This window comes from Betta splendens, chromosome 4 (assembly GCF_900634795.4).
Source record: "Betta splendens chromosome 4, fBetSpl5.4, whole genome shotgun sequence".
NCBI classification, from domain to species: domain Eukaryota; kingdom Metazoa; phylum Chordata; class Actinopteri; order Anabantiformes; family Osphronemidae; genus Betta; species Betta splendens.
The window spans coordinates 20,984,291-21,003,861 of record NC_040884.2 but is presented as its reverse complement, the minus strand read 5'-3'; the positions used below and the strand labels follow the sequence as shown (position 1 = coordinate 21,003,861).

Below are 19,571 nucleotides of genomic sequence, written 5' to 3'. Positions count from 1 at the left end.
TGGGTCACATATGGACCTTATGGTCCAGGTCCTCGCAGAGATAAAAGAACTGAGCACCTCCTCTCAGTCCTTTACAGACATAAGCCTTGTATGAAATGCTAGTGACTGAACAAGGTGCAGCACTGTTGACTTTTCATGTTCACACATATAGATTTGTCTCCCCTGTGTTGACACAAAGTCAATAGCCTTGTAAGGTCAGGGAGGGATAACCGTATCCTCTGGAAGCTCAGTCTATCATAGTGACACTTCATCATTTTTGCCTTTATCTCCACATCTGTTTCTGTATGTGCGGCTTGTTCGGGTATTTTAATTCTGTGTGTGCTTTCGAGCTTTGGACGTCATCAGGCCGCCAGCGTCCGTGTATGAAGGCGTCTCCTTTCTGACAGGAGCGGGGAGGAGGGGAAAGGCTGCAGACAGTGGTCCCAACGCAGACGAGGGCTCCTCCAGCGACTGCCTGCCGTGCCAGCAGGGCTGCGCCTTCTGCAAGGACGACACCCCCTGCGTGGCGCAGGAGGACAGCGCGCTGCGCATGGCCGTGCTCTCCTTCCAGTGCCTCTGCATGCTGGTCGTCTTTGTCAGCATGGTGCTCATCTACCATTTCCGTAGGAATAAGGTAGGATTTGTTATGTGCTGCATATAAATGTGTTACTACGGAGGCAGATGTTGTGTGCAGGAGTTGGTGGAGACCAAAGCGGAGCTAAAACAGGTTGACTGGTTTGTTTCCTGCAGAGCATCCGAGCGTCGGGGCTGGTCCTGCTGGAGGCCATCCTGTGTGGAGCTCTGCTCCTCTACTTTCCGGTAAGACTGGCACGTCACTCTAAGCTGGCAGCGGCCGTCTTTACTGAGGGTTGCAGTTCAGATCGACCTTCACACTATTAAATCAAACTCCTCCATGTGCAGCAGTGCAGAGCAGGACTGTTTGCATCGCTGCAGAACCGACCCCAGATTATAAATCACCCTGTTTGGATGTTTTATTTTGTTTGACAGCTGCATGGAGCTGTGATAATCGGGGTTTTCACAGTCAAGGTGTGCGAGTGATGAAACGGGAGTGGCAGAGACAAACATCTCTGGGTGTCTGGGTGACACCTGCTAACAGAGCTGGTCACTGAAGCCAGCAACCACATTGCCCCGTGGTAAAAGCTGCTTCCATCAGACTGTACATGGGAAGTCTGTGCACCTTTAAAGACGTTGGAAGCAGATTGTGATACAGTTACAGTAGTTGAAGGTTAGAATGTAATGCAACGGTGTCCTTTCCTTAGTTCAATGCACCAAAAATAAGTTTGAACTGACTATATATACTGTATGTAACACGTTGAGAAAAAACAAGGCTCTCTTTGTGTCAGTGAAAATCAATCCATGTAATTTAGCATTATTTAAAAGCTGAGACACTGTGACCAGGCTCTGTCTTAACTCCCACATAGCGCTGATTAACAGGAGTCCACCATTATGTCTTCCTCTTGGATGCTTGGGGCAATGGCTAATTGCAATTTAGTCGCAATCACGTGCGGCTCCGTGGTTAGCGAAGCAGTGCAGTGCAAATGTAATTAAAGCCCACTGATTTAGAGCTGGCTAATCAATGCAATTTGCTGCAACAAGGAAAGCAACCGCATTTGGAATTTAGTGAGAGAAAGCAAACCGGGGACTTGGGTTAGTGAATGGAAGAGGAGTGGATGATATTTCTTTATCTTGCTGCTGTAGTGGAGGCAGCAAGGGCTAAAAATAGATCTGCTTGTAGAAAGGTTGCACAAAGGGAACCTGACTTCGTAGATTACGTTGTAAACCCTGCCTTGTTTGGAGATTACGCTTCCAGTGCTTCAGCTGCTAGATCGTTCTGCGGTGGTGCGCCGTGAACACGGCTGATCTCCATTTAATGAAACGTCTCATCGTGTGACACCAGCGGGTTTCTGCATGGCTCCGTTGCAGCGCGCTTGATTGATCCCCGCCCTGATGCATTTCCATGTCTCCTCTGAGAATCCCGCTCGAGCTGCGACTGCGAGACGCATCACTCGTAGCCTAAATATAGATTCAGATACATTCTGCTGCCACCGCAGCTTCTATTTTAAATAATTCCACCGTTATTAAGCACCAGCAGACACAGCTCATCCTGTTCCCATGGCATGCGACTTTGTGGTGTAATGCAATTTTTTCCCTCTCCCGAGTGTGTCACATGCAATAACTTCAGCCCCCCTGCTGTGAAATAAAGGGGAGGGGGGGGGGCTGCAGGAGAGAGGCGAAAGTGATGGCAGTGCCAAAGCCGGCTATTTCCGTCTCGCTGTGGAGATGAGAGAGACGGAGAGCCGGCGCGTTTGTGATTCACGATGTGATCCTTTGGATTAGCTCGCCAGCCCCGTGTTTGTCTCTTCGCAGCTTGTTATTGATGCTGCTGAGGCTTAGATTGGAGGAACGTGGCACAGTTTGGATTGCTACTGCTAAACGCTTTTTTTTTTTTTTTTTTTTTTTTATATGAGATGCCACCAACTCCTCCACTCAAGTGAACAACTAGGTTACTGAACAGAGAGAGGTGGGGTTAAATTAAACTTCTCTCTGATGGATGGACGGATGGACGGATGGATGGATGGATGAATGGACAGATGGATGGATGGATGGATGGATGGATGGATGGATGGATGGATGGATGGATGGATGGATGGATGGATGGATGGACGGACGGATGGATGGACGGATGAATGGATGAATGTATGGACGGATGAATTGCCTTTCCACCTGCCTAATCTCAGCATCCTCTCTGAGCAAGCGAGGCCACTGTGCCACTTGCTGTGTATTACAGGCAGGCAGAGCTTCACAGCACATCAGGGGGCTAATGAGAAACCGCATAGCCAGACGATAATTTATCCTGACCCGACATGCAATGAAACAAAGTCTGCCAGCCACTCCGCTGCCTTGTTCTGCTCCGACTTCCAGCCAAGCTGTTCTGACACTTTCAATTTGACTCAGGTGGATCTGGAGGGCTGCCACGTGCATCACCTATGCGCCCTCCGTACCCCACTTACCTCTCCCCTTCAGCAAAGTGCTGCCGGGTCTCCAGTTAGAGCTGTCTGCGACGGGCAGGCCGCGCTCTGTGCTACGGCGCTCGCCTGCGCCCGGGCAGGAGGGGAATATCTCAGGATCTTACCGGGGATGAGGAGGGAAGGGGAAGTGGGAGGAGACACCAGCCAGCTCTGGGCTGCTGCACAGGCTGAGCTGAGCTGGATGTAATTTACACTCTGCCCACCTCAGGGAGCAGAGGGAGGAGAAGTAACCATTACCTCCCTCCAGAAAGCTGTCCCTCCCATGTGGCACGGAGTGTCGGCTTTCATATAAAAATGGATCCATTGCTATTACAGCACCCCACCTCTGCCGCGCTCCCACCTCCCGCTCCCTCGCTCCGGAGGTGTTTCAGAGATGGGAAACAAAAAAAGAGGCGAGACAGCGAATGAGCGGGAGATGATGACTAGAAGAAGCCATGCCCGGGCGGATCAGATGGCTGTCGCTATTTCATGTCAAAACATTAAAAGTCGCACCAGCGCTCTGTTGTGACAGGATGATTCCCGAGGCTGCACCACCCCGTCCGCTACTCAGACGGAGACAGACACTAAATGGCTGAAAGTCATTTTGTCTTCCCTTTCGCTGGGAGCAGCCTCCAAAGTGAGAAGAAGAGGCCAAACTCAGCACCATCTGTCCGTGTGACTGGCGCTGGTCAGTGTTGTCGTTGCTTGTGGGTCTGTTTTTTTGTTTTGTTTTTTTTTTAAATCTAGAAACTGATGCGGTTACATGGCAACGCTGACGGACTTAAACGATGCTTCATTTTGGTATTTTCATTTCAGTAAGTGCTCCATTAGAGGCTGCTCGGCTACAGCTGGCAACCCTCGTAAAAACGCAACATTCAAACCACAGAAACACAATTAAAAGTCTTCAGGATCCTTTGGATTACTGCGTCTTATTCTGACCTCGTATTCAGATTGTGGGACAAATCACCAGCCTGCGTTTCCGCTGCAGTCAGCAAACTCTGGCAGTGTGATGCTCTACCTGGACCTACGGCTCATTCTGCTCTTTTTCACTTTTACCTAATGGCCTCCATGTACAGTACAGTAAATAGTTTATATTCCTGCAGAATTGATGCTCTGTGTGGCACTGACCTTCACGGAAGAGGTGATCAGTCCCTAAAGCCTCGGCCTCCTCCTCCTCCTGCCCGCACACATTTGCATTTTCATTGTCTACACATTACAAGTTAATTACACACTGCAGCCTCCATGCTCCTCTGCTAACCACATTACTCTAATAAAAGAATCCACGACTTTCTGTTGTTAAATGCTATTTGTTGAAGATCTCCTGTTTGCCCTACAGCGAGAGCTAATTATCTAAAGCGGCCTAGCACAAAACAAATGCTCTGTTGTGCATCTAGCTGAGCCTCATATTTTAGCTGTGGGGGTGTTATTATGTTCATATCAGACCTTTGGGGACCTAAATGTACCTGTTTTTGTGTTTTTGTGGCATTAAAGATTCATATTCATAATAATATTGTGCATCCCATATGTCGTTTACTGAAACCCATACTTTAGTGTTTTTACCTGAATAGAGCAGCAAAGAGGAAGCAGGTTTCAGATCAAACTACTGAGAGAGTGAGAAGAAATGCTGCTGTCAGATCATAATTTGAAAAACAAACCGTTCCTCAGGCGTCGTTCCAAAAATAGCTCTTGTTCGAGTCACGTCTTTCAGAGATGAGGTTTATGTTGTACACATCTTTTCTCCCATTTACGCTGGTGGCTGACGTAATTGCTTCCGTCGTTATGTTGAACCGCTGCACAGACAGTTGCAGGCTGATGGGTTAAAACTCCGTTTAACCTGACGCTCGCGTGCCAAATCACTTTGGTCACGGTGATGGAACGAGCGCGGCTTCCGTCACACGTCGTCCCCCAGCAATAAGAGGCAACTGTTGCCTTTTCCTTTGAATCTCAAATCAGAAATGAGCGCAGCTGCAGCGAGCGCAGAGCTAACCTGCTGGACAGCTGCCGCTCACACCACAGCTGGCTGCCCCGCGTCACAGTCCCGTGGACGGGGACGGGGACGCGGCGCCACCGGCCCACCGGGTCCGTGTGGGGAGCCAGCTGGTGGGTGCAGAAATGAGAGATGATTAGCAATGAAGGATAACTGCAAATTAAGTGGCGGCGCGCGTGTGAAGGAGCGTGTGGGTGAGCGTGAAGCCTGGCGTGGCTGTCTGTTCTTGGAGACGCGCGTCGCTCTTTATTTCACCGCTTCCTTGATCACCAAGGTTGACACACACATCACGTGTGTTAACCACGTAAGCCCGCAGGGCTGAGGGCAAAGCCGGGCCATATTCTAAGCCTGATCGAAGCTGCAAGGGTAGTATCAGTCCGCGCGCATCCTGCAGAAGACTGCACCATGTAGTTTGGAGAACTTAGGGGTTTGTAAGTGTGAGGCCACAGGTCTTCTTATTAATTTGTCCATTTATATCGATCAGGGCTAAATAAATAGCAAAATCACTCTTTACGCTCACTGGTCACTTTATTATTTCTCTGTTTTTCAGCAAAAGCTGTCAGAAAGGTGATGGAGTGAATTAGGAGGTGGTTCTGAGGTTTTGGACCTACTGCAGGGCTTTAGTAAAGTCTGGATTAGCTGCAACACACCGTTCTGTATGGAGGAATGTGTTAAAAGAACACAAATGAAATCTATTTCTACTGAATTACAGCTTCTCATTGAACTCTTCTTGTTTTATTCTCAGTTCTTATCCCAGAACATTTACTTCATGCCAACTAGTCTGGGCCAAGTAAGAGTCTGGCATCTCTCTCCTCTTTTAAAAATCCTTTTTGTTTCATGTGCTAAAGAAATACAGTTAATAGTATTTATTGCAGAGTTTTGAAGAGTTTGAAATGATTTCATTCAAAATGAATCGTGGTAGATATTCCAAATTAGCTTACTGTGCACTTTCACTTTGTGCTTCTAGAAGCTATAGCAGTAAACATTCCTCTCAGGTGCACGTCTGTGGAACCCTTTGTTCCACATGAGGAGACTTTGTTTTCGGGGGCGACTGCAGAACCAGGTTGTGTTAAATCAGGTGTCCAGGGAGCCGGCAAAGACATAAACATCCACAGCGGGGGGGGGGGAGCCAGCTGGGATGCCTCAGACTCAAATACCTCCTCCCGGTGCTCTAACGTTCTTGAAGCCCAATTCAAAACGCTGGCTGCTGCTGCAGGCGTTGGCGGCGCTCGCTCACAACGCTGTAAGCACAGAGAGACGAGCAGGCGGGTCGGGCCGAAGAGTAGGAAGTGTGCTGAAAATGGTCTGATATTGACGTCCATTAGATACTGCAGGTACGAGGCTGCACACACACACACACACACACACACACACACACACACACACACACACACACACACACACACACACACACACACACACACACACACACGGATGCACGTAAACAGACACACTTGGGAAAAACACCTGATCTCTTTCCCACAGCACTAAATCCAAGCTTCCCAGCACTTAGCATTGATTATTAATGGAAGGTTTCAAAGAGGCGAGGGGCAGAAACTGATCTTAGTCTTTATGTGTGCTGGCATTAAGAGAAACCTGTCGTGGGGTCAGGGCGCTTCCCAGAACAATAGGAGGGGTTCGGTCTCATCTTTATGTGCGGTGCTTATTGTTGCCATAAAGTATGAGTATTGACACTGGTCCCAGCGAAAGGGTGGAGGTGGGGGTCTGCTTGTGCCAGATGACCTGAAGAGAACGGGGGTCCAGAGGGAACGGTGCTGGGTTTGTGTTACAGTAAACACTAGATGGATGTGTGTTGGACATGGAGAGCGGGAGGACACGCGATCCTTGGAGGTGTTTACAGCCTCCGAATAAAGACACGTCTCCCAGTGTGACGGCGCAGCTCACTCAGAGGATTCAGTGCTCATTTGTTTTTGGTTGCTCTATGCTATAGATAGAATCCTATAGAGTCTATAAGATCCTTTAGTGCAAAACGAGTGGCTGAGATGAACAGATGAATGAATGTTCAATTCAATTGTCATTGTATAGAAATGAGCTGGTTCTGTAAAGTGGATGTTCCAGTTTCCTATTGTTTTCATTTTTGCGTTGTTAGAATAAATTAATAATAATCTTCCCATCAAGTTGTACCCCACACATACACTTAGCCTCTTTACTGATATGATTATAATGTGAAAATTGAGCAACAAATATAAAACATGTCCTTTGTGGTTTATCCCGGAGTGAATGAGCCCAGCTCATGTGGTGGATGTGTTAAAGAGGTTTTATGTGGCCTCGTTCGGAGCCGGGCGTCATGGGACCCGTCACATGCCAGAACTCCAGCGGCTCGTTTGTAGTTGGTCTAAAAAGGAGCCGTGAGCCCAGTTTTCCGGCTGCGCTCCTGCTCCGCGTCCTCCGTCCCCGCGGATCCAAAGGTGCGTCAGCGAGTTGCTGGGCCGCTGCCGGCCCGCGGTCTCTGACGCCGGCAGTCGCCGAAGCCTTCTGCCTCGTCATGAAGTGAGTTCTGATTTTGGCGGCGTGTCTCAGACACAGTTTCAGAGGCTGTGACATCATCATGAAAGCTGGAGCTCCCGTCTGTGGCCGGCCTGCATCTGAGCAGACGAGGATGTGGGCCACCCTTTCTCCCACGGGCTCCTCCGTGTCCCTCAACTGACTCGAACCTAGTGAGCAAAAAATATCCACATGCCTGCGTCCTACCGCTGCCTGGGGAACGTATTAATGCCTCGGCTAATCCGATTAACATTAACAATCCCACAGGGGAAATCGCAGCACATCTGCAACAGACAGATAATTACAAACCTCAGATGTTTTTCTCTTTCTTATTTATGTTTGTTTTGATGTTTCCTCGTATCGTTGGAAGACCGTGTGTGTGTGTGTGTGTGTGTGTGTGTGTGTGTGTGTGTGTGTGTGTGTGTGTGTGTGTTTGACGGCATCAGTCCCTCAGACGCTCGTGTCCTTGTCACAAGGGCATCTTCCCCTGATGTCTGTGCTCAGGTGGCGTTGAAATCGGACTAATGGCCTCAAACCCGTTCCTGCCTCACACCTTCTCCGTCCGTTCCAACCATGCTAATTCAGCGTTTGTGTGGCTGGAGGTGAATCTCTAAAATCGCCCTCTCGTCGCGTTGCAGGTGGGCATCCTGTATTTCCAGCCCAGCGTTTTCCGCTGCATCCTGCTGCGGTGGGTTCGACTGCTGGGCTTCGCCACCGTCTACGGGACACTGACTCTCAAGCTGTACAGGTAACGCACCGGCCCGTCAGCATCCATCCCTATCAGATTACACTGGCACGCGTCTTGCATCTCACTAAAGCCACGAGCCTCGTAAAGTGCCGACTCGGCGCGTTCCACGGCCGCTCCATCGCCGGACTCCTCCGCTGTGCGTTTAGAGGGGGGTTCGCTGCTTCATTAAGGGGAGCGGCGAATCGCCAAGTAGCAGTAATTAAGAAAACACGAGGAGCTCTGGCCCCAAATGATCTCCCTGTATAATGTAGCTCTGAATGATGGTTGGCGGGAGACAAAGGGGGAGACTAATGTGTGTGTGAGGGCGGAGGAGGAGAAAGGACCGCCGGAGGAAACGGAGAGGGTGAGAATAGAGCACGGAGCAGCCTGTAATGAGACACAGGGTCTGCTGTGTTTAAAGTAATGCACTTGGAATTGTTCATCTGTGGGCATTTTTGTGTCAGGTGAATCTGTCAAAAAGGCCTAATGAAGACACTGATTAAGGGGATGGGGCTAATGCGAGCAGGAGCTAGTAAACCCTTGGAGGCGCACGCTAACATATCGCGCGGATCAATTTTTGATGGGGGGCTCATTAGTGGGGAGAGCAGTGGACACTCCATCAGTGGCCTCGAAGGCCGGGGCCTAAGAATAGAGACGACCGGTCACGAGTTGAACTCAAGATGCGTCACATGGAGGAGGAGGAGTAGGAGACAGGGTCAGGGGTGGCCGCCGGAGGACCAGGGTGAGTCTCACTGGTCTCGTCTTCTCCCCCACCGCAGGGTGCTGAAGGTCTTCCTGTCGCGCACCGCCCAGAGGATCCCCTACATGACCAGCTGCCGAGTGCTGCGTCTGCTGGGCATCATCCTGCTCATCGTGTGCTGGTTCCTGGTGGCCTGGACATCTGCCGTCTGTCAGAACCCAGACAGGAAGCTGGCGCTCATCGACGTGGGCTACACGCCCGATGGGCTCCAGTTCAGCATGTGCCTGCTGGATCGCTGGGACTACATGATGGCTGTTGGTAGGCTACGCTGCCCTCTGCCTCCATAGGCAGTGTGTGTGTGTGTGTGTGTGTGTGTGTGTGTGTGTGTGTGTGTGTGTGTGTGTGTGTGTGTGTGTGTGTGTGTGTGTAGAAACATGGGTTATTTGAGCTATGGCATAAAACCAAAAGTAATTTGTTGGGCGTGATAGCATTTGGAGCTCAAGGAGAATGGAGGAGAGGAGGTGAAGCTGGATTTGCCTCCATCCACATTTGCTGCATTAGTCTCTGAGCGGAGGAGACGGCGACCAGCGGCGGATAAGGACGCATGAGGAATCAGAGGCGCTCAGCGGGGAGCGGCGTCTTGGGCGGAGGAAACCTGCGCGCTGCTTTATGTCTGCTGACTCAGGCTGCGGCGGCGAGAAGCGGCCTCCTCGTCCCGACATGTGGGAAAACAGATGGAGGCGCAGCAGAGGCGGCGTGCTGCCATGCCGTAATAGTCTTCCTGTTCATTAGGGCATAAAAGTGGGGACGATAGGGTTTGCAATGCACACAAAGAACGGATGAATCTGTATAAGTCTATTCAGTTTATAGGACAAAGCTGCTAAAAGTATTTAGAACTAGGAAAGTAAAGTTTAACATGTGACAAACGGAAGCTAAATCTTTTGTTTCGCAGACGCGCTCCTGCCCTCACACAAACCCCCTTTAAACGACAGATCTCTCCGGTCATCGTTGTTCTCATTGCGACAGAGCCGCGGTTCAAGCGCAGCGCCATAAATGTCAAGAATACTGCAGGAGTTTTTATGGAGAGAGCAGCGTGCTCGTTGCCGTGGAGCCGAGCGCCTAGGAAACGCTCCGCGGCGTTGCCATGGCGGCGCACGAGGGGACTCGCTTATTGCCTGGAGGATACCGCCACAGCCGAGCGCGAACGGGGCAGTTTCCTGCGTGCGCGAGCGGAACAAGTGTCCGCTGCGGCGCCTCGGCGGGTCCACGCGGGCGCCGTGCTCGCGCTGCTAACCGCCCTCTCTCTCTCTCTCTCTCGCTCTCTCTCTCTCGCTCTCCCCCGCTCTCTGCCAGCGGAGTTCCTCTTCCTGCTGTGGGCCGTGTACCTGTGCTACGCCGTGCGGACGGTGCCGTCGGCCTTCCACGAGCCGCGCTACATGGCCATCGCTGTGCACAACGAGCTCGTGCTGTCGGCGATATTCCACGTCATCAGGTAAAAAGCGACATGGTCCTCGAGACCCGACCTCTGCAGTGGTGTGTCCCAAATAGATGCAGTATAATACAGCGAATGCACCCCGAGTAGGGATGGGCATGAAATCAGTGTCAGTGTGGAACAAAACGCACTGAAGCTGTGAAAGTGTTTTATTGCTTAGGAATTCAACTTTTCAAGTTTGTTCTTGTGAAAATCCAACAATATTTGACTTCAACAGAAATTCTCCATCCTAACTAATAGTAATATTAGCACTAACAAAATAGAGTGCCAGCACTTCCCAGGTCTGCTTTCCTGACTTTGACATAATCTAATACACTGGATGCTATTTACTGCAGTTGGTGCTGTAAACTTACTCTTCTCATATTTACCCACCGGTTTGTGCGCCTGTCTGATTTCTGGATATACGTGCATATTTACATTCCACTAAGTAAACAAACACACAGTATCAACCTCCGCCCATCTGCTCCGAGGAAGAAAAAACAAACCTAATTACCTCCGCCTTGAACACACACACACACACACACACACACACACACACACACACACACACACACACACACACACACACACACACACACACACACACGTGCTGTCATCCACATTTACATGTGCCCCATTTCCCAGCTCCATGTTTAACATCACAGCCTTTAATTGCCCCGCGCCGCAGCCATGTTGCCTCATTCCCATCACACGTTGGATCCAACCTTCCTGCTCGTCCTGCCCTGACGGAGAGCTCATCCCGTCACTGTGTTTACTAGTGAACCACGTCAGATTGATTTGAGATCCAAGCGAAATAGCTCCGCTTACAAGCAGCCGTGTCCCAGTCTAAAATGCTTTTACTGGTGAATTGTCTGTTATTGATGTATAATTTGACAGGTTTCTGGGAGACCTGAGTTTTTAGCAGTTTTCGGGGTATTTGAACATCTGGCTCTCCATGATTACATCGCCAAGTCCTTTAATGGGCCTCTTCAGCCTTGTTGAGAGGATTTTCTCTTCAGAAAACTGCCAGACAAGGCCACTAATAAATTGGACGGCTGCCTGGTGTGGCAAGTTGTTTCTGACTGGCTGCCACCGGAGACCACAGCGCACACGGGGGCTCGTTAGTTAGTTCTGTGTTGCTCACAGACCCAGCTATTTGATCCCAAAGTGACCATTTAAAGCCCAGACTTTATTGTTTGCCGGGAGAGCCATTATATTTTAGTCAGGTGCAGGTGTGAACAGGATGGAGCGCGGCGAGCGTGAAAAGGACTTAATGGCAGGGAGTCGTGGCATGAGTGATGGGGAGCGTTTGAGAGAGATGCTGCAGGCTGAGAGGAGACAACACGCCAGAGTTATTAAATCCTCATCTTCGGAGCGACTGCTCGAAAACATGAAGGAGGGGAAGCTTCAAAGCGCTGAGACATTTCATATGCTGGACCTTTGCCTTCATTCATGCTTCTGAGCTATTACCACAGTAACTGTTCGTTAATAAGCCATTTGCCAACTTCAACATCATAATGAGTCTGCTGGATAGCATTTGCTGAAAAGGAGGCTCTCCAGTGTTTGAATTAGCATCTGACAGAACATGGCTTCATACCCTTTGTGTACATAAGGTGTTGAAAGCTTGTTCGCTCAATATAAAAGGCTGGAGCTTCTCCTCACTCCACTATTGTTTTTTGCCAGTAATTGCCTCGTCTTCCAACAACTGCTGCGCCACAGCCAGCCCAGTGTGTTACTGTCTGTATAAATAGACAGGATCTTGTGATCAGATCAAGGTCGCTCGCCTTTATTGTGAATTCAATTGAAAGAATGAGGAAAACAACGTGTCCTTGCTGGCAAAAGGCTCATCCAAGTGTAACGTTATCTGAGACAGCGGAACTGACGCCCAGACAGAGCGAGTATAAATCTACTCTCTAAACACATTACGCGTGCTGGTCTGCGTCTCCACCTCCACTGTACCTCAGAGACTTGCTGCAGACCGAGCTGCTTGTTTGAATATCACAACATAATTTAATTGCTGAGGTGACGGTATATGTACGTTTGAAATCTGACCTTCAGGAACCAAAAGCATGTTTCACATGTCCTGGCAGGAACTGCTGTCAGAAGATATTTCAAAAATATCTGTCTCTCTGTGAATTCTCTCTTTAATGGCCTGTATGTCTCTTCTACTTTCCTTTCCTCCCACTCTGCACTGTGACAGGTTCACTCTGGCTCCTGAGCTCCATCCCGACTGGATGCTGCTACTGTTCTTCACCCACACCCACTTAACTGTAACAGTAACACTGGGTCTGCTACTCATTCCTAAGGTAGTACACAAATAGACAACACACGTTATATTGTCAAATGTCATATCTGGAGAGTTGAGCATCTATTCTACTACGTCATCCTCGCAGTTTCTTTTTGCTGGCACCCATATGCGAGACGATATTGCCTCTGAGGCCTATGAGGATGAGCTGGACATGGGTCGATCTGGATCGTACCTGAACAGTAGCATAACCTCTGCGTGGAGCGAGCACAGTCTGGATCCTGAGGACATTCGGGTGAGCAGGTCTTCGCTTTACCTTTGCACCTCCATTGCATAATCTGGTAATAACTTTGAAATCGTCTTAAAATACTGAGCCATGGAAGTTCTTCATTGCAGACACCAGACGAAATGGGCCATCTCAGTTCTATTAATGGCTGTGGCGTAAGGCCTTGTGACAGTCTTTGGGAAAAATATACCAATGTGAGCAGAGATTTACGTTTGTCTGTTAGAGCTGAAGAAGTCTCTCTACCAAAAGATTGGTGCCTACAGTATTTACCAGAGGGAGCGGTGTTATGATGTCATCCTGCTTCTTGATAAAAGTCAATGTACAGATGGGCACAGATTTTATCATCACAGTAAAGCAAAGAATTCAAGACCTGAGCTGAGGCTGTTTCAGACCTAACATTAAAACACACTCCATTTTCTTATTTAATGGTGTCTAAGACTGTCCTGTTTTTGTTTTCTTTCGGTACGCATGTGATATTGCGTAGTGCATCATTTAGGACCTGTTTGTACATGGTAGAGTGTCATAGGTCTGTACTGCATGTTCTCTGTGCAGTAGAACGTCTGCTTTTTATGTAAAGGTGTTTATTACTAATTAAATGCTACTGTTTGTTTAAACAGAAAACTAATAGCCTTGCATCCCTTTTTCTCCTCATTCAATAATGAATGTTCAGGAAGAGCTTAAAAAACTCTACTCCCAGTTGGAGATTTACAAGAGGAAGAAGATGCTGGCAAACAACCCTCATCTCCAGAAGAAGCGCAGCTCTAAGAAAGGGCTGGGCCGTTCCCTAATGAGACGCATTACTGAGATCCCCGACTCAGTTCACCGGCAGTGCAGCCGTGAGGACAAAGAGTCTGGAGAACATGGCAGCAAACGAAACAGTATGTGCATGCTGAAGAAGAACCCAGTCGAGCCAACTCACCCAGCAAAACCAGCAAAGGAGGAGACAGTGAAGAACAATGTTTTCTCCCTAAAGAAGTCCCACAGTAGCTACGACCACGTCCGTGACCAGAGTGAAGACTCCAACAGCTCAGCACCGGACAAGATGGAGGTGGCCACAGCCGAGGGCTCTCTTGTGGATACACTTATGGGCAGGAAGCTTGTTAAGAAGAAGTCCAATGAAAATATAAGTGTCCCCAGTGAGTCCACAGAATCAGTTCCTTTAGTCTGCAAGTCTGCCAGCGCCCATAACCTAACAGCAGATAAGAAACCAATCCACCCCAGAGCCTCAATGCTGCAGAAATCCCTTAGTGTGATTGCCAGTGCCAAAGAGAAGACTTTGAGCTTAACAGCAAAGACCCAGAGTGCAGAGGAGAGCAATAAGAAGTGTCAGCCAAAGAGCAGAGACACAAGGGCCAGTGCAGAACCAGACAACGAATACCAACCTAAGATGATCATTAGCCAGTCAGTTGAGTACAAAGAGAGTGTGGCAAAAGGCAGGGTTTTGAAACAACCGGTGAGTGGCAGCCAACCTTCAATTTGTTCTGATTCAGTAAAGGCTAAGGATCTCTATGATCTCTCAGAGGTGTGTCCCTGGGAAGTGGAAGATCTCCCAACACCGTCTGAAAACAAGGTTCAAAAGCATGTATCCATAGCGCCAAAGGAAACCACAACAATTCACGGAGGAAGCACCAAAGGAGGAAAGTCTCAACAGCAGAAGCAGAGAGCTTCTGATCAATCGCCATCAAATGGTAGAAGTTCAAAGGAAACACAGCAGAAGACCACTGCTGTTCGAGCAGAGGTATGTCCATGGGAAGAGGGAAGTGAGAGAGGTACTAGTCGAGTGGAAGGCTCCAAGCAACTAATATCCAGTCAGGCTAGCCAGTATGCTAAAACACAGCGACCTCATTCTGCAGTAGAAAGTGGAAAGCTTGACAACACTCGACCAAGTGTTTGTCCCTGGGACTTTGAAGAGGCTCATAAGACAACAGACCTAGCACGCTCAATGGATACAACAAAGCAGACAAAGGGCACCTCGCCTGCAGATGGCCGAGGGAAATGTACCCCTACGGATCCATCCAAAGTAGGAGGGCCACTCCAGCCACCAACTTCAAAAGCTGAGGTATGTCCCTGGGACTATGACAGCACCGCTGTATCTCCCAATTCTGAGAGGACACCCAGTCCCTCTCGGCCGACCAAAACCAAGGAGTCACCTTCAAAAAAGAAGGGTTCCCTCCCCACGAAAACATTTGAGAAGGAACAATTGAAAGATACTAATGATGACAGAAGCAGAACAAAAGCAAAGGACAAGAATAAATCTTCAGAGAAACATATGAGCCAGCAAAAAATGGCTGATGTATGTCCATGGGAGGTAGAGAGTCATCAGGAGGTTCCGTTGGTGGAAAAAAGGAGAAGCGCTAATGTAGGAGCAGCCAAAGCAAAACAGGCTGAAGTCTGTCCGTGGGAGTTTGAGGATACATCAGATAAGAAAGGTACAGACAAAGGGTCTTTGAAACAAAGCAATCCTAATCCCACAGGCGGGATTCTGGGCGCCAATAAAACCGCAGATGTTTGTCCCTGGGACTTTGAGGATAGCACTTCAACACGGAGGCATGACACTCAACTTTAATGGACCGCTGACGTTAAAGTTACTGATGTTACTTTTTTCACTTTGTAGTGGTTAAATCTTACCTTTTACAGCTTGGAAGACAAGTTCGTTAAGTTCCACAAGTTGCCTTCCTTTATGAGTTTTGTTTTCCTGTTTTAAGCAAATCCACCACAAATGAAACAAGGTCATGACAAGCATTCCAGAATATTACAGTAAACGTTGAAGACAAATCTTAGACTAATTATGCAACTTTTGATTTTTTACTTCATGACTATTGTTGAACATTTGCATTTGTTATGGTTCTTTTTTTGCGTTTCCACCACGACTTTACATGATTAACTACACGTAAGGTGTAACACTAGTTTTCTGTAAAAAGAAGAATAGATTGTAGGTTTTGAGTACAAAAGTGAAAGCCAAAGAATAAGGAAACATTTGCAAGGAGGAATGTTGGTCTTCAACGCTAATGAGTTTAGTTTGTGTGTAACTCGTGGAATAGAGGAAAGGACTCAGAGAGGAAATCAGCCTTTAGCACTTTATCCAACTCCATAAATTACAAACTGATGACAGACTCTGTTCTTCTTGTACATTTCGTCTTCTTTTTTTCATCTTTCTCGCATGATGCCACACACAACCAACCAAAATTGGACATGTTTTTGTTTAGATCTATTTAATTGTAGTTCTCTGCAGATTAAAAGTCTTCCGAGTCTGCAGAGATGTACTGTATGTGCCTAATTAACTAGCATTGTCTTGTATCACTCTGAAGTGAAGCAAGCGACTTCTCCTTCAGCATTTTGTGACAGTGAATTATATAAACAGCATGCACAACCAGGTGTGGGGAGCAGTTGGACTCTCCTGGTTTGTCAACTAAAGCAGATACCGTGTTGACAAATGTATAATGTTATTCTAGATGACTTTTTTAAAACCAGATGCACTCCCTTTTATTGCGTTCATATTTCCAAAAGCTCACTCTGAATGGTAAAGATTGTGCGAGCGACATTAACGTGAATGTTTGTCAAAATGGCTCAAATGTTTGCTGTAAAAAGTAGGGAAAGAAGAATCCAGAGGCACAACTGGGGAAATAATTTGCACCAGCTTTGTTTTGTAATCCAGCATGCGTCTTTGTGTTCGCCAAGTGTGTATGTATGGGTGTCTGAGTATAAATTACAACTAAAAAGTCAATGCAGTACCTTAAAGGTTTGATATGTAATCAGGTTTTGACAGCACTTTCTTCTTTACATTTCCTGTTTCAGTCAAATACAACAGCGATCAGGTTAACACATTTTACACAGACTTATTCATTCCTTCAGTTCTGACTAGCGTTTCTGCTGGTAACAATAACGTAGTGCTCATCATGTTCCAGTAATTACCGGAGGCAACATCAAGACGAGATTTGTGTGGGCAGGAAGATAAGCACACAAGGAAAGTTTTAAAACCGAAGCTGAAACTGCTTGAAAACAGAAAGACGATACCCCACCACCATCAACCAGCAGCATTCCAACCACTTATATATTAATGTCTTGTCATATCAATGTCATAGCTCAGATATTGGATGTTATTGGCTGTAAGAGGCCATATCCCCGCTCTCTCTATAGGCACAGGTTTGTGAGTTGTTGCAAAAAGTTGGCAGAATGATGATCTAATAAGGAAAACTGTGGCTCAAGAATAAAGATCTGAACCAAACAAGTAATTTGAAGAATAGTTTACACACATTTACAGGCATGAAATGTCCAAGACAAGCTCCATTAGCAGCTCACTTTGCCTCCAAATGAAGCGGTTTAGATCCTCTCCTCAAATTCTCCAGATCTAAGCAATAATTTTGGTGGGCACAGTTTTATCAGACAGAAACCTCGGCCAGACCTACAGTATAAAAATAGGATCTGAGTTTTAATATTTGAACATTTTTAAGCATTAGCATTACTCCCCCATCAATTTGCATTTCTGTACTGAATGTTCACAAGTAGCATAATGCATGTGCTTTCCAGTGGTATGCAAAGTAGACTAAAGGCCAACCAGTGAATTATGCTAATATTTTTAGAGCTAGCAACGTGGTTTCTATTACGAATTGGAATGAACCTTTTCAGGGTTTTGATTTATTTAGTATTTTATATTAAAATGTCTTATGCTATCATGCGATCTGTCCATCTTGGGATTCAAGTGACAAAAAGAAATCTCCCACTTAAAATAAAACACCAGACAATGTGTGTTGTTGTGTATAAAAGCATCTCCGGTACTTTATGTGTTGTGAGAATGACTTAGTATCATGGAATGTCGTCGCTGATTGTAATTATCGGTAATTGCTGTCAAATTGTTCACGAGAAGCTGTCCAGCGTCTGTAGGAGTCCTTGTTAATGTTGACAATATTCAGCGCTGGTCAGAAACAGCTGCTGTGAGCCGTTGGATTAGACCCCATCTGAAATGAGCTCAGGAGAAAAAAATCCAGAGACAAACATTTGTTGCCTTTTTTTATCAGATTCAGTTCAGCCACAACTCCACAGCTAAACTCCATAAATGTGATTTGGATGCTGTGCCCTAGATCTGCCTCCGCCCACTGGGAAATTACCTCTGCCGCTGACCTGTGGGGGGCTCGTCTGAAATATTTCCAATGTGTAGTGTTTGCCTTTAAGCGCGAGATTTGTCATCACCTCTGCTTTATGAGCTCTTTTACTGGCGTCTGAGAAGAACTGTATTCGTGCATGGATTGACTGTAATGCTTTGATGGATCTATATGATATTGTGAACCAGATGTTAGGCATCATCCATCACATGCATTGTGGTAGTAGATGAAACCCGACCCCTGCTATGAAAACAACTTCTGTATATTTCAAAAGCACTTTTATCAAGAAATTAAAAAAAAACACCTGATTTCACTGCCACACTGCATCTTACTGCCCTGGGTGATGAATAATACACTGTATGCTTTCCTTGTATTTACATAACCATGGTTTTGTTAGTTTAAAATCACAATAAGCATTTTTAGTCATTTTACAAAACAGATGTGTTTCTTTTATAGGTCAAAACTATTTTTTTTACACGTATATATATATAAATATATTTATGCTGATTTAGGACATTTCCAGACCAGAATAGTTGGAGCACAAAAGAAACCTGATAATATATAGAGCAGAATCTCCCACTGTTATATGAAAAAGCATTAGTTGCACAACGGGGTGTTGTGTTTTACCCTCATCCGTCCAGATCGTGTACTTGCAGTAGCGTTCCTCAGTTCAGCCAGTCAGTTCATAGCTGTCTGTATATTAAACTGTGTCTTAACTGTCTGTTTCTCTGGAGATTATCACTGTATTTCAGCTTGTTGAAGTTCGAAACCTCAGACATTTCACTTGTGCAGACTGCGACCATTGTTCTTGTACCGTCTCGACGTAGCTCTTTGTCCACCGATCAGATCTTTACCGCGGTGCAGCTACTCCCATCTAAGCCTGACTCCTCTCTTTTCTCGTGACCAAACCAAGTCGCCCAATGGTGAATACAACAACTACTAATGCTACTATACTACTATTCGATGCTGTAACGTCGTAAATCTTGCTCTTGTGGCTTCTGCATGAATTCAAGAAATTAGTAGGACTGATGTTTCACTGCCATTGATAGAACAAAAAAGAAAAAAAAGATCTTTATGGACTGTTACAAGTTGTATAGTGAGTGATACTGTCCCTAACCCACTGTATTATGTGCTTGTTATAACTATTGCTCTATGACAAGCTTCTAGCATCCATATATGGGAATATTTGGTAGATTTATATTGTGTCATATTGTGATAGCATGTACATAAAAGATACCTCCTCTGCAATAAATATTTATATGAAAACTGGCTGTGTTTGCTGCTTTGGAAAGTGAAAATGTGCCCACGGAGAAAACAAAGATGTCACAGCGTGCTGCTCTGTTTCTACTACAACATTTGTAATCCCGCAGGAGGCTGATACGAGACGCTCCCATGGTGCATTTGTGCTTGGTAATCAGTCCTGTCTCAGGTTCGCTTGCTTATTCTTCATGCAGACATGCAGTTGGAGAAACGCTGGCTTTTAAAAGCCTCGTGCATCATAACCACTTTAGGTTATGTGCGTCTTGGCGACTGTCCTGAAATG

The 19,571-nt window shown here is 46.9% G+C and overlaps 1 protein-coding gene across 2 annotated transcripts in view; it reads left to right on the top strand.

Moving 5' to 3' along the window:
* The window catches only part of gpr158a (G protein-coupled receptor 158a), a 33,912-nt gene extending 14,615 nt beyond the window's left edge, over window positions 1–19,297 (top strand). Inside the window, exons 4-12 of one of the 2 annotated variants that reach the window (XM_029146392.3) lie at window positions 387–613; window positions 730–798; window positions 8,139–8,248; window positions 9,007–9,245; window positions 10,281–10,419; window positions 12,599–12,704; window positions 12,792–12,938; window positions 13,040–13,123; window positions 13,600–19,297. In XM_029146392.3, the coding sequence (XP_029002225.1) occupies window positions 387–613; window positions 730–798; window positions 8,139–8,248; window positions 9,007–9,245; window positions 10,281–10,419; window positions 12,599–12,704; window positions 12,792–12,938; window positions 13,040–13,123; window positions 13,600–15,495 (3,017 nt within the window). In that variant the 3' untranslated portion in view covers window positions 15,496–19,297. The remainder of the gene's footprint in view (window positions 1–386; window positions 614–729; window positions 799–8,138; window positions 8,249–9,006; window positions 9,246–10,280; window positions 10,420–12,598; window positions 12,705–12,791; window positions 12,939–13,039; window positions 13,124–13,599) is intronic. The other variant, XM_029146393.3, reaches the window with a different exon arrangement.
* The last annotated feature ends 274 nt before the right edge of the window (window positions 19,298–19,571 follow it).